Below are 15653 nucleotides of genomic sequence, written 5' to 3'. Positions count from 1 at the left end.
AAATCAAGGATCGGCATTCAGTAAGTGTTCAATAAATGTTAGAAACTTTTTTCTTCAGGAAACTGAGGTTTAGAAAGGTTAAGTAACTTCTCCAAACTAAGCAGTTATGTAAGTGATAGAGTAGGAATTCTAGCATTTCAGTTGGAGCACAGAGTTTATTCATGTCAGCTGTTAAATAAATTATTAATAGAAACAATCAGAGGGGTGATAGGTCTGGGGTGTGGCTATGGTGATGAGTTTAGTTTCAGAACTGAAGACATTAGTGTTGGGTGGGAAAGGGAGGTCCTGGAGGCAGTTGGACACATGAGCCTGACCCTCGGGTGGGGTCTTGCCAGGAGAAGTCCTTCTTTCCACTATCATCTCTCAGAGTCTATGCAAGATTATAGTCATCAATGGTGCACTACCTAATTTACAAGTATGTAGCAGATGGTATTTAATAAAATTGTGTGACCAAGATAATTGTAAATTCTTTAAGTGGTTTTAGTTATATCTTTATATTTGACCATCAATCTCTCTTCCCAAAAATTTTCCACAGTGCCATAAAATCATTATAATAAAATTCCTATGTTTCAGATAAATATAAAAGCCATATCCTAGTCAGTATGAAGCTTTAAGATTTCTCTATTGGAAACCATCCCATTAAGAAGTTAATTAACCTTCACTCAAAATAACCTTCTAAATTTCATCTCCTTCAACTACAAGTAAATTTTCACCTCTTTTATATGTTGAATAATTTGTTATTTAACATTATTTTAAAAATCCAGATTCCCATGTCACAAACTCAATGGAGGAGAAATTTTCAATATTCCTCAAATCTCAACCTTAATTACCTTCTGGAATCACTCCCTCCCTTTGTTCCCCCATCAAGTACCTTATCACATTGTAGTTATGAACTTGTCTGCATGTATATCAGAAATCTAAGATGAAAAAACAAGCATCTTTTAGATTCCTCCAAGGGATGGCAGACAAAAAATTTGGTTCATTGACCAAATTTGATTCACCGCCTGTTTTTGTATGAACTATGAACTAAGAATAGTTTTACATTTTTAAAAGATTGAAAAGAATTCAAAAGAAGAAAAATATTTCATGACATGTGAAAATTGCATGAAATGCAAATGAATAGTTTTATTGGAATGTAGCCGTGCTCATTCATTTACACACTTGTGTGGAGGCTTGCACACTACAGTGGCAGAGTTGTGGACGTGCAGCAAAGACTGTCTGTGGACGGTGCTCACATTGCTTTGCAGCAGCCTGCAGACCTCCAGGATGTGGCCATCATGCCACTGTTTCAAGTGCCAAGCATATTACTTTACAGAAGTGCTGTTATAGTTTATTTACCAGCACAATAACCATCATGTCAAAACCAACCAAACTGAACCAAAAAAAGAAGAGAATAGTGGGATCCAAAATGTCATGCTTTTAAGTCACAGTGGAGTGTGGATTATTTTGTTAAAGAATTGGACAGGAAAGCATTGTCTTTGCTGTATAGTGACACTACAACTGTGCTAAAAGAATATGGCATAACAGAGTAAGCCCTCATCACAACATTCCCAGCTGCAAAGAAGGAGCGGCCGGAAAAATTAGAAAATTTAAACCAGAATATCTCATAATAGCACAATTTCTCCATGAAAAATGAAAATGAGACTGTAACCAATGTAAGTGTCCTGATGACTCATTTATTAACCACACAAGGAAAGACATTTATTGAGGGTGAGTTGATTAAATTAGTTTTGGTTGTAGCAACAGATGAAATGTGTCTAGAGAAAATAAAATCATTTAAGGCTATTAGCCTTTTGGTGACAGCTGTTTGAAGAGTTGAAAACTTTGGGAACAACATCAATAATCAATTTCAAACCATGGCAGATGATCTCTAACAGTTTTCCTTGGCTCTTGATAAGTTGACCAATACTGCTCACTTGTTTGTCAAGTCCTCATGTTGAGGTTGAAGTGAATGAAGAGTAAGCGTCTATGAATAATCTGTGTGGAAAAACTATGGTCAAAAATATTTTCAAGAAAAATGAGGAAACCCTAAATGCCGCCTGAAATACAATCTGCTAAGATGTGTTAAGCTGTTAATGAGCAGGAAAAGGCTTTTTGGACAAATTTACAAAACTTATGAAAACATGAAGTGTTTAAAACCTTTACTAATTGATTATAATATTCATCAGAAGGTACTTTGTGGAATATATTTGAATCTATTGTGCATTATTGAACGAATTGTGACAAAGGTGATCATTATCTGTTCTGGACTTAACTATTATCTGTTTTGTGAATTTTTATCAAAAATAGAAGACGAATATTCTGACTTGCCCTATCACCTACATAGCAGTTTGATGACTTAACAGTAATAAGTCATCTGTGAGTTTTTGAGCTCAGGATGGCGATTGAAATTTTTCTTAAGAACAGCTCTCAACCACTATTATTGAACTTTGGTTTACCTGGAAAATTAGCTTTTGCTGCAGACTTCATAATGTTTCTTAATGGATTCAACCAAAATGACAGAGAAAAACAATGATTATGTGTCGAACCTTGTGATAAAATCATTTTGATGACAATATTTAAATCACAAGAAACATGAAGTAGTGTATAAAACTTGCTGTGATGTCAAAAATTAAAACAGAAAATGAGATCACCATTCCTTCAAAAATTTTAATGAACATATTTTCCAGTCTCAAACTACAGTTCTGACAATGTTTTCAGACCTTAATTCAAGTGTAAAAGTAATTTTTAAATTTCAAATTCATTTAACTGTGCAATTGAAGGGTTTCCATTCAGCAATTCCATATCTAGCAATATAATAAATGGTGTGTTAAAACGCAGACATCAAGAGAATATTTAATAGAATTTTATAAATGCCTTCTGAGCAATGAAAATGCTTAATAAAAGATTATGCACAGGGATTGGTATCAGTGTTTGGCAGTACTTTCCTTTGAGTGTTTCAGCCAACTTCGAGAGTTAGCCAGCTATAAAATTTAGAGAGCACACAATTCATGCAAGACCATCCTCACTTCTGACATCAATAGCAAGTTTGGAAGAGTTCCCAAAACTACCTTCAGGGTCAATAATTCACTAACAGGGCTTGTAGAACTCCCTGAAATTGTTAGGCTCAGTTACCATTTGTTGTTGGTAGATGAAGAGTTAACTCAGCCAAGGGGAGATGTGCATAGAGCAGAGTCCAGGTAAGTATCAGACATTTTTGTTGCCCTTCCACATGGAGTCAGGATGCTTTACTTTCCCTGCATCAGCGTGTGACAGTATGTGTAGAATATTGCCAATAAGCAAAGCTCATCCAAACCTTGGTGTCCAAATATTTTCTTGGGGCTCTACCATGTAGGTAAGACTTTTCTCCATAATTGCCCCTGTGGTTGATCTCAACCTTCAGGGCAACTGACACCATGTGGCCCAAAACCCCACTTACATATCACATTGTTGGTCTTCCTGAAATGGTCAACCTAGACCCTAAGTCATATTTTTAAATTGCCCAGTGTAACCCCATTTCCCCTGGCAAACCATGACATTCCAAGAGATCACTTCCCAGTAGCTGAGGACAAACACCAGACCACATCTGGGGCAAAATTAATTCTTTACTACATACCACCTGTGGGAAGCATTTTCAATGATGAAATGTAAAATATCATTATAGATCACCATTAGCAGATGAAGAGTTGCAGTCAATTTTGATCAAAGAGAACACTAACTTTGAACTCTAATGGAGTGAAATGTGATCTAACCCACAAATTTATTTTTCTCATTACTAGACATGTGTCACAAAAGAATGGACTCAGTCACTAATGTCAGATTTTGTATTTTTAAATTGTGGAATCTTTTTTCTCTCTTATTGGGGAAGTACCTGCATAATATCCTTGATTTTTCATCTTGGCCTGAAATGACTGCAATATTTACTATCTGATCTTTTACAGCAAAAGTTTGCCAACTTCTGATGTTGAGTCCAATTTGTAATACTACTCTGATGGTTATTTTTATGAGTCAACTTGATGAAACTATAGACCCTAATCATTCAACCAAACATCAATCCAGGTGTTGTGGAAGTATTTTGTGGATGTAATTAATATCTACAACCAGTTGATTTTAAGTGAAGGAGATTATCCTCAACAATCTGAGTAGGCGGGAATGAATCAGTTCAAAGTCCTTGACTACACTTTCCTTGAATGAAGAAGAAATTCTCCCTAGAAGTAGCAACTACAGCTCCTACCTGAGAGTTTTCAGCTGGCACTTCTTGGAGGTCGGTCCTCTGAATTTCAGGCTTACCTCGCCAGCTCCACACTCACACAAGCCAATTCCTTGCAATCAGTCACTCAATCAACACACATATCTGTCCTGATGATTCTGTTTCCCTGGTGGAATCCTGACTGACTCACTTCTCTCTATAAAAAATACTACCCAATTTGTGCTGCTAGAAAACTGAAAAGGAAATAACTTTAGATAAAATGAAATTAATAGTTTGCCATAGCTGTCTGTCAGCTGTGATATTGCCTGATCTGTCTTACTGACTCTCTAGTGCAAGGCAGAAAGGGGCAGTGAGAGTTATGAATAAAGAAAGAAAATTCAGGAAGACTTTAATTCAGGCTTATCATTGTGGATCAAAGAGAGATTTTTGCTTCTTGATAGAATCTGTTCCCAGAGTATTTCTGAGAAATGTCTCCATTAGTCTAAGTCTAGGACTCACTTCCCAGGGCTCACTGTTGTTGGCTGTTAGAACACCCTGAACCTCCTGGCATTGTTGATAAGTTCTGTGCTTGTATATTTTCAGAGGAGAGTTTCCTGAACTTTTATCAGATTTCCTAATGGGTCGTGGCACCAAAAGGATAAAGGAAGTGACAAATAGATTCAAGGGATTAGATCTGATAGACAGAGTGCCTGAAGAACTATGGATGGAGGTTCATGACATTGTACAGGAGGCAGGGATCAAGACCATCCCCATGGAAAAGAAATGCAAAAAGGCAAAATGGTTGTCTGAGAGGCCTTACAAATACCTGTGAATAGAAGAGAAGTGAAAGGCAAAGGAGAAAAGGAAAGTTATTCCCATTTACATGCAGAGTTCCAAAGAATAGCAAGGAGAGATAAGAAGCCTTCCTCAGCGATCAATGCAAACAAATAGAGAAAAACAAAAGAATGGGGAAGGCTAGAGATCTCTTCAAGAAAATGAGAGATACCAAAGGAACATTTCATGCAAAGATGGGCACAATAAAGGACAGAAATGGTATGGACCTAACAGAAGCAGAAGATATTAAGAAGAGGTGGCACGAATACACAGAAGAACTATACAAAAAAGATCTTCACAGCCCAGAAAACCACAATGGTGTGATCATTCACCTAGAGCCAGACATGCTGGAATGTGAAGTCAAGTGGGTCTTAAGGAGCATCACCAGGAGCAAAGCGAATGGAGGTGATGGAATTCCAGTTGAGCTATTTCAAATCCTAAAAGATGATGCTGTGAAAGTGTTGCACTCACTATGCCAGCAAATTTGGAAAACTCAGCAGTGGCCACAGGACTGGGGAAGCTCTGTTTTCATTCCAATCCCAAAGAAAGGCAATGCCAAAGAATGCTCAGACTACCGCACAATTGCACTCAGGTTCTTTACCACTAGAGCCACCTGGGAAAGTGGGAGGGAGCTGGGTTTAATCACTAGGCTCAGTTACCAGGGAACTTCCTGTACTTGTGGTGATGGCCTGAGTGACCCCAGGTACCTGCTTGGCCACTGCCAGATTGCCTGGGAGGAGGCAAGTGGAGGGTGGCCCCTAAGCTTTGTGGAGAACTTCTGGACTTCTAACCACTAAGCTACTGTGCCCCTGCCCAAAGGGAGGGCAGGAGGAGGAGCTGGCGCCCTGAGGAGGGGAGGGCGGGCCCAGAGGGAGTTTGAAAAGAGGAAGGAAGTGGGGCCCAGCAGCGCGCCCAGCCACCCCTGGCTGCTTCCCCACAGGACGACCGGAGGTGCCTGCAGGTCCCGGCCGAGCCATGGCCCCCTGGCGCAAAACTGACAAGGAGCGACATGGAGTGGGTAAGACTGGGCCTCGGGCTCTCGGCAGGAGAAGGCAGGTGGCCAGATAGCTGTTCAGGAAGGTGCTGGGGAGCCAGTGGTGTGGACGTAGGCTCCGAGCGCCGACTCAAGCTCGGAGGGCGCTCTCCGCTGCTCAGGGGCCAGTGGGGTAGGAACAGGGAGGCAGGGGGAGAGGAAGGTGGGTACCTCACCCAGCAGGCCACACCCAGCCCGCTCCCTCTCCAGCCTGCCCACCGCCACAGGGCTGCCCTCTTTCTCTAAGTGCCTATGCATTTCCTAGATGGGTTCCAGCAGAGCTCGGAGCCACCTGGCTATGTGTCGGGCTCCTAGCATTGCAGGGACTCCCTCTCCCTTTCTGGAGACTTGTCCTCTTAGAGGGAGCATCGAGCATCGTTCTCTCTCTTGGCTGGGTCTTGCCTGACCCCATGTCCCTCCCGCCACCCTTGCCCTAAGCGACACCCATCCGCCTGCTTCCCCTGCCTGTTCCTCCTGGGTCAGATGACCCCCTTGTTTGGCAGAGCATCCTTAGGGTGTAGGGCTGGAGGGCAAGACCCTCCACTCAGCCCCAGAGAGTCTCTGTGGGAGAAAGTCTCGCACCACGTTATACAGGGACATCCAAGAAGCCGCCTCATCAGCTTCAGCCATCTAAGTTCCCAGAGGCCTCTGCCTCAAGCTCAGGGGCGGAAGTGGTGACTGGGGGAAGGGAAGCTTCAGGTACTAGGACTCTTTCTACTAAAGGGCACCTGTGGTGCAATCCCCATAGATTCAGTGTGGTTTGCAGATAAGTGTGAATTTAAAAACCTCTCTGTGGCTTGCTACACAGGCAGACACTAGATACCGCCCTCAGAGATGAGAACTGAACAGGTCAGATGCTGGAGGACCCAAGGCCGAGAGTGATTAGATGCTGGGATCCCAGGGCCGCTGCTGGAGAAGCACTGTCCTGAAGGGCTCACCAGTTAGTCATTCATTTACTAGGCTTCAGGCGCTGTGGAGTGTTTAAAGGTGAATGGTCCCCAGCCAGAGAACAAATACTAATCCATGCCCTGAAGGGGGCTCAATTTCTCCACCTACATTGAACTAGACTCACTAACTTTTCAACTTTAAAGCTTCTCTAACTCTGGCCCTTGTAGCTCAGGTTATCAGGCTCAGGTTATCTAGCTCAGGGGAAGATGGGGACTGATAAATGGAGCAGACCCTTATAGGTGGAGGGACCAATGCAATCTAGGAGACGAAAGCTGGACAAGAAGGGAATATCCAGGGAAACAAGAGCATATCCAGAGAAAAAACGTGGCAGCTTCTTCTGCCTTGAGGGGAGGGTGCATTGAAGGGAAGGGTGCACAAAGTTAAGCTGGAGCCATATTTCGGAAAGCTCTGAATGCTATGCTAAGTTGAGACTTTTTCCATTTTTAGGCAGTGGGGAGCCATAGAGGGCTTCTGCGCAGAGAAGGGACACTAGATAAGTGCTGAAGCCAGTGTGGAGGGAGACTGGGGGGCAGAAGAGCGAGGGTGCCGGGTGGTGTACAGGGGACAGGTCTGGCGGCCCGGGGGAGCCAGGGCAGTTGACTAGGGGGACTGAGGGTGGTGGAGGAGTCCCACCCCCTGGCTGAAAGGCTGCATGTGCCCCTGCAGGCGGGCATTGTGCTGCAGGGCAGAGAGTGGACTCTGGTTCCTGCTCCTGGAGTCCAGCTTCCAATGCGTCCCAGCCTTCTGAGCCAGACAGCTTAGGTCCCCTCCCCAGGCTTCAGCTGCCTTGTCTGTGTAATGGGAGCAGTAGCAGCACCTGCTGCTCAGGGTTGTCGAAGGCACGATGAATCAACCCACGTGCAGCGCCTAGATGACAGCTGTACAGAGCCTCATTGAAGTTCATCAGTGCTTGTTTTTAGTCTTTATTTTCTGCATGGGAGCACAATTCAGGACACGACGTCACAGGATGGGAGGGGCCTCCAGGATGGAGTAGGGTCTCACCCTCCTAGCAGAGGAAACCCCACCTGTGTGCTCAGAGACTAGAAACTCTGTTAGACTCTAGGCCCAGAGGCTTCTTCTGATGGAGTATCTGACGTTGTTCACACCTACCTGTGAAAGTTCTATTTGGGGGTGGGACTCTGAGGGTGAATGACCTTTAAGAGGGCCAGTGAGCACTTGGTAGCTACCTATTTATCAGAGGATCTTTTTTTCTCTGCCGTTGAATGGCAGAGGTAAGAAAGGTACTCTCCAGCCCTCCTCTGCAGACTCCAGGTAGATGGAATGAAAAAGCAAGGCTCTTTGGCTTTGGGTTATGAGGAGATAGGGGACTGGAGTCACCCAGCAGAAAGAACAGTGGCCTGACAGTAAGGAGTCTGGGTTCTAGTTTTGACACCGTCATTTTTGCAGATAGGTCTGTGCTTTAGTTTCCTCACTGTAAGTCTAGATATTAATACATTTCTATTTCAAGGCATTCTTTTATGAAGAGCACCTGAGATCATGAGTATGGGGCTTGGAGGAAGACGAAGAGCTAGAGCCACATAAGGATTCGGGAGTCGTCAGGACATCTCGGGAGTCCCAGCCCATCCAGTACAGGAGCTCCTGAGCTTTGCTTTCCCGTTCGGTTTCCTTTTCCTCTGGCCCAGCTGACGAGGGCCGCTGGTGTCTGTCTATCTGGGGAGCTGATTTTTCTGGGGGCAGCTTCGTACCAGAACCTCTTGGCTTCTTTCTCAGCTCCCCATGTGGTGGGCACCCAGAGTGAGCCTCATGTAGATCCCTGGCCAGGTTCTTTGTACTTCCTGATGGAGATTTAAAGGGCGATCCATTAGAGTTCCAGAGAGGACACTTGGGTAGACTTTCCAGAGACAAGTAGTGTAGCTATAACATAAGGAAAGACGTAGCCTCTGCCCTTGAGAAGTTTTGTGTAAGATTAGAAGCTTGCACTGTGAGTTCATATCTGACCCTGTTTCCTCATCTGTAAAACTGGCATAACATGGATCTCTTGAGACTGTTGCGAGGGTTGAATAGAGGTAGTACCTGAAAATCACTTAGTAATGAGACTGGTCAATGAAAGTTAGCAACTGAGGTCAAGGGGCTAACCTAACAGTTGCTGAGCCAAGAGAGACAGAGGGTAATGCACCCTTATGCCAGGTTCAGGACAGTCATGCTTTATAAGAGTAAGTATAGTACAAGACCCATTCTCATGCAATATCTTTGGCTTCAGAACACCTATGTGAGACAGTGTATTATTATGCTCATTTTATAGACAAAGACTTCCAGAGTTCACATAACTTGGAAGTACTTGGGCTGAGCGTTAGATTCAGTTGTCTTCGGACACCAGGCTCTCTGTACAACACTAGGAGGGAAACTGGAAGGAGAAATGTCATAGACAAAGGCAGGAGGTTGGAAGGTGTTGGCATTTGGGTCAAACAATAAATAGTCCTCTTTGATTTTAGTGAATGACTGTAGTGAAAAAACAAAAAGTTGGAGAGGTAGATTGCAGCCTGATTGTGAAGGACTTTGAGTACCAAGCTTATAAGTTGGGACTTCATTGTGTGAGCAGTGGAGGTTTTGAGCAGGTGTGTCACCTGTAAGATAATTTAACCACTTGGAGGGGGGCAGGGGTTGGACACAGAATGGAACAGCAGTGGATGACAATTTTCCTGTCTACTGACTGTCTGATTGGTTAATCCTGCAGGAGTTCCACATATAATTAACATTTCCTTTTGACCTTTACTGTCTTAATCCTCTCTGCCTGAGACGTTTGTCATTGATGACAGCTTTATCCTTGAGAGAGAGAACAGAGGACAGAAAGGGAAAAGGTAAAAAAGAGTAAGTAAGAAATTCCTATTGATGACAGAAAATCTCCAAGATAAAAGTTTATTTCTCTCTCATATAGAAAGCCCAGAAATAGTCCCTGAAGAAGTGGTAGAGTAGCTCATTCTGTTTCCTGCCATGCTTTCTTGGCACAAGTTCAGTTTAGTTCAGTCGCTCAGTCGTGTCCGACTCTTTGCAACCCCATGAACCGCAGCACGCCAGGCCTCCCTGTTCATCACCAACTGCCGGAGTCCACCCAAACCCATGTCCGTTGAGTCGGTGATGCCATCCAACCATCTCATCCTCTGTCATCCCCTTCTCCTCCTGCCCTCAATCCTTCCCAGCATCAGGGTCTTTTCAAATGAGTTAGCTCTTCGCATCAGGTGGCCAATGTATTGGAGTTTCAGCTTCAGCATCAGTCCGTCCAGTGAACACCCAGGATTGACCTTTAGGATGGACTGGTTGGATCTCCTTGCAAGGCTTCTGCCTTTTGAACCAAACTGGCTTCTTAAGCTCAGGTCCACCTTCCAGGCAGCAAGAAGAACCAAAGGGAACATGAAGGGTGTGACCGTTTCATTAAGGTCACTTGCTTGAAGGCCCACTTGACACTTCCTCTTGTATCCTATTGGCTAAAACCTAATCACATGACTGAACCTAGCCACAAGGGAACCTGGAAATGCGGTCTTCAGTGTAAGCAGTCATGCACCCAGCTAAAAATCCAGTGTGCCTAAGCAAGGAGGGAAATAAGGGTATTAGGAATGATAGATTAGTTTTCTCAGGCAGCCATAACAAAAAGGTACTGACTGGGTAGCTTAAACAACAGAAATTATTTTCTCACAGTTCTGGAGGCTGGAATTCCAAGTCCGAGGTGCTAGGAGTTTGGTTTCTCCTGAGGTCTCCCAGGCTGGCAGACAGCTGCTTTCTCCTCGCTTTGTCCTCACACGCTCATCTCTCTCTGCTTGCTCGCCACCTGTGTGAGCCATCTTCTTCTTAAAAGGGTGCCAGTCATGTTGGATTAGGGCCGCATGCTAACAGCTTCACTGATCACATCTGCACAGACCTGATCTAAATGTGGGACTTAGCATATGGATTTGGAGCACTAGTGGGGGCAGCAGTTGGATCCTTAATAGTTGGTTGACCTGTGGTCTGCGATGTGATATTTAGGGATGATAAAAGAAGTCTTCAGGGCAGGGGCTCTTGGAAGGTGAGTGCAGGAATAGGTTTGTTTACCCTGAAGCTAGGCCTGCTGGGTGGATCTGTGCGGTACTTCAGTTATGCTCAGAAGCCTCCTCTCTGCACAAATCATCTGTGGTTATGGTTACATACCTGTTTGCGGTGTTGGGCGGTACTGTTTGGCTCCTTCAGAGAGCTAAGAGGGACAGTCTGTTCCAAGTCTCTCCCCTAGTAGCTTCAGGTGGTTTGCTGACAGTCTTTGGTGTCCCATGCCTTTTATCTCAGGCTCTGTGTCTGTCTTTATATGGCATTCTTCCTGTATGTGCGTATCTCACTCCAAATTCTCCCTTTTAATTAGAACACCAGTTAGGTTACGGTGAGTGTTAGTCACTCAGTCGTGTCCAACTCTTTGCAACTCCATGGACTGTAGCCCGCCAGGCTCCTCTGTCCATGGAATTCTCCAGGCAAAAATACTGGAGTGGGTTGCCATTTCCTTCTCCAGGGGATCTTCTCAACCCAGGGATCGAACCCAGGTCTCCCACACTGCAGGCGAATTCTTTACCATCTGAGCCACCAGGGAAGTCCCATTAGGGTGAGGGCCCACCGTAATGACCTATTTTAACTGTATTACCTCTGAAAAGAGTATCTCTGAATAAGGTTGCATTCTGAGGTGCTGGGGATTAGGAGTCTAACGTATCACTTATTTCGTGGGGAGTGGTGTAACTCAAACCATGACAGGATCTTCCAAAGTTGAGATGGGATCTCTTTTGCATCTTGACTGGGAAATACAGATGAGTTTGAGATCTCTCTCTGAGCCAGGAGGCAGATGATGCTGTTCCCTGGACAGGGGTGGTCCAGAGTGAAATGGACAGATGCCGAGTGGGCAATGGGCGCTTGCGTCCCTGCAGCACACACTCTTACTACAAGGGACAAAATTCACTCAAAGGAGTTCAGTTAATAGGTGTGTGGTGTGTATGTGTACGTGAGGAAAGTAGTGTGTTTTAAGTATCAAGGAAAATCAAATAAATCCAAGAAACATAAGCAGCAGTCCTCCAGAAGAAACTGGACTGGGGAACCCTAGAAAATTCTGCCTGTCTTCTTATGGCTTCCCAGCTGCTCTAAACCTATGAGCTCAATTCTCTGTTCTCTCCTCCTCTTCCTGACTTTGATTTTCTGAGACCACTAGATGGCCCTGCCTGATGGCCCCAGCAGGCCACCGCCTCAACCTAGCATGCCTCTATAGTTCTGGTACCTTCTGAATCTCCTCTCTGTGTTTATTTGTTTGGTCTTGAGAGAGAAGATCTGATTGGATCGATTGACCTTTTTCAGAAAGGCCACCCTGACCAAGCTAAGAATGAGCCCCACTCTGATCAGGATGCTGCCTCTGCCTTTCCCAATATGCTCTGGTGACGGGGTGGGGCTGGCAGGAGTTGTGGGTGGGGACAGAGTCTTTGCATAGGAGGCATGAGTCAAACATGCATTCCAAACACACCGGGGGAGAACTCCACTACAGAGGGACCACTGTTACTGCTCTTATTGCCAGAATTAATAGTAAAAGAGGAAAGACAGAGGCCATCATTTACTCAACAATTTGTTCACTCATTCACTCCTTCCTACTTCATTTATTTCTTAAATATTTATTGGTCATTTCCTATGTGCTAGATAGTGAAATCACTGGAATTTGGCACGCATGTTTCCTACCCTTTTGAACCTTATAGTCTAGTGGGAAGACTAAAGGCACTTTGTGGGAAAATCAATAAGTATATCACTGTATAAATTATGATATGTGCTATTGTGAAGAAAAGAGCCTTCCTCATGAATGAGAATATTAGAGGGAGGGAATCTTAAACTGGATGGTCTCAGAAGGCCCCTGAGGAGCAATGGGGGAAAACATTGCAAATGAAATGCTTAGAGGAATCCTATTATTGCTGTGGAAGCAAACTGTATCTTTGGATTTGTCTCCAGAAGTTCGTCTGGGGCAATAAAAACACATGAATGGAAATCTAATTCCTTCCTGCCACCAACTCTTAAGTGCCTGGTCCTCCTCCCTTCTGATGCTTCAGCAATTTGGGATTGTTGAAGAGTGCCTGCTGGGCTGACTGTTTGAGTCCATTTATGGAGATTGTCCTAATCCCTAGGTTTATGGGAACTACATTTGTTAGTGGCCATCTTGCCCCCAACCATAATGTTTGTGTTTGAATGAGCCTTGACAGAATGTGTTTGCTAAGCTTTGCTTCCTCCTGAGTTCAGCATCCTTATATTACTGCTGAATTTTGAGACAGGCAATGTAGTCACCATAATATTCTGCTAATTTCTGGACCTTTGGACTTCTTTTTGGGTTTGTGTGTGTTTTTTGTTTTTAGGTTTATAGGCCTTTAATTTAATGGCCAATTACACATGGGGGCCACAGTCTGTGTTCTGTGGCAAATGTTCTGCAAATGGGGAATGCTAATGCTTATTGCCAACCAACTCCAGAAGGTTGTGGAGGCGCCACAAATGTTCCCTTTAATAGGCACTGTCTCCTTTCTTTCCACTTTCTTTAATTGATGTGAGTTAAAAAACAGCCAGGCTGAGTTTGTCAACCTCTGAAGTCTTGCTTGGTTTTTAGTTCTCTTAGAAAAAAGTCATACATGTCTTGCTCCTCTGACCCCACTAGGACACCGTCAGCTTCAGCATTGATTTAAAGAAGCTGTGCAGGTGGTGGGTGTGACTGACAGTGTGGGCGCCTTTCCAAACCTCTCTCCAGACACTGCCCCAGGGCACTCAGAATTCCTCTGATAACACAGAACTCCTTGGGTCAAAGCCTAAACCGGGATAGTGAAGAGGACCTAGGTGGGCAATGTGACTTGCATAGGTGCCTCAGCATCCAGCACAGGGTGTGAACAGAGCCAATGCTGAGCAGGCATCTGTTGGGATGGATTAAGTGCTAGCAATGTCAGGTTTCAGAGACCATGACTGGTGTGCTAGGCTGCAGCAAGGTGCAAACCTGGTGCCAACTAGACCTGGGCGACTTGGCCGGGAAGTGGGATTTTGCTGTTTGCCTCCCTGTTGGTGGCAGTAAGAGAGCTGTCTCAGGAGAGAGTGTTCCAGGTAGAATAAACAGCCAAGGAAACCTCTCTGATGTGTGGGAGGCCAGTGTGGATAGAGCAGAGTAAGCCAGGGGCAGAGCGGTCAGAAATGAGTGCTCTGAGCAGAGGTTGTATTGAGCAGTGCCTGGCACATGTTATAAGACTTTGGCTTTTAGTCTGAATGGAAGGGGATAGGGCATTGTAGGATTTAAGAAGAATTGCAGTATGTTTTGTCTTTTTTAAGATTTAATTTTTAGTTGAAGTATAGTTGTTTTACATGTTGTGTTAATTTCTGCCATATAGCAAAGTGACTCAGTTAAACACACACACACACACACACACACACACACACACACACACACACACACACACACACACACACACACACACACACTTGTCGTTCAGTCACTAAGCTGTATCTGACTCTTTGCGACCCCATGCACTATAGCACACCAGGCTTCTCTGCCCTTCACTGTCTCCCGAAGCTTGCTCAAACTCACGTCCATTGAGTCGGTGTTGCCATCCAACCATCTCATCCTCTGTCATCCCCTTCTCCTCCTGCCTTCTTTTCAGCATCAGTCTTTCCCAGCATTAAGGTCTTTTCCAATAAGTTAGCTCTTAGAATCAGATGGCCAAAGTATTGGAGCTTTTGCTTCAGCATCAGTCCTTCCAATGAATATGATTTATCACAGGATATTGAATATAGCTCCCCATGCTGTACAATAGGTCCTTGTTGTTTATCCATTCTACATGTAATTGTTTGTATCTACTAACCCCAAACTCCCAGCCTGTCCCTGTCCCACCCCTCCCCATTGGCAAGCACTGTCTGTCTTATTTTAAAAGGATTATTGTAGACATTTTATGGTTAGTAGATAGAAGGGAATTAAATGTGGAAGCAGGGAGCCAACACAGCAGTTACTATAATAATCTAGGCAACAGATGGGGCGGGGGCACCCAGGGATATAGCAGGGGAGAAGATGAAATGTGCTTGGCTGTGTGTGTATTGTAGGTAGAGCAAATGGGGTTTTCCTTGTGGATTGGATGTAGGCATGAGAGAAAGGGAGTAATCCGGGGTGACACTATTGTTTTTGGTCTGAGCAGCTGGAAGAATGGAATTGCATACAGGACTTCCTTGTTAATCCCTGGTCTAAGTTGTCATCATTATTGCCATAAATATTAACATTGCGTCAACTTTTTTCAACCCAGTCTATTTGTAAAGCACTGTGGTTTCATGTTGAACCCTCACAGCCATGCTGAGAGATGAGTCCTTTTATCTTCATTTCAAAGATGAGGAAATTGAAGAGCAGAGAGCTTCAAACTCTTACTGAAATGCAACCTCTTTCCAGCAGTTTTCTTACACCTCATCCCTGGAAGAAATTTCTTCTGGTGTCCTGAAATCATTTTTCACCTTGCCTTTTAGTTTTATGTGACTGCATTATCTCCCCCACTGCACAGTTTATTGTTTGAGGACTGAGCTCTGTTGGAGGTCAACCTCAATTCCGTCTGGTTCTTGATGGAACCAGATTCCATCTGGTACCAGCACAAATGTGGTAGGTCAGAGAGTCTCCTCGATACTGTGACGTGGGACCCTTGGGAATCCAGTGGAAGTTATAAA

At 44.4% G+C, this 15653-nt stretch overlaps 1 protein-coding gene across 1 annotated transcript in view; it reads left to right on the top strand.

The window, feature by feature from the left end:
* The first annotated feature begins 5897 nt into the window (after nucleotides 1–5897).
* Nucleotides 5898–15653, top strand: part of DOCK2 (dedicator of cytokinesis 2) — a 459258-nt gene continuing 449502 nt past the window's right edge. Inside the window, exon 1 of the mRNA XM_065905443.1 lies at nucleotides 5898–6020. Within this exon, the coding sequence (XP_065761515.1) occupies nucleotides 5978–6020 (43 nt within the window). The 5' untranslated portion in view covers nucleotides 5898–5977. The remainder of the gene's footprint in view (nucleotides 6021–15653) is intronic.

This window comes from Muntiacus reevesi, chromosome 14 (genome assembly GCF_963930625.1).
Source record: "Muntiacus reevesi chromosome 14, mMunRee1.1, whole genome shotgun sequence".
NCBI lineage: Eukaryota > Metazoa > Chordata > Mammalia > Artiodactyla > Cervidae > Muntiacus > Muntiacus reevesi.
This window is presented reverse-complemented; position numbering and strand designations above follow the sequence as displayed.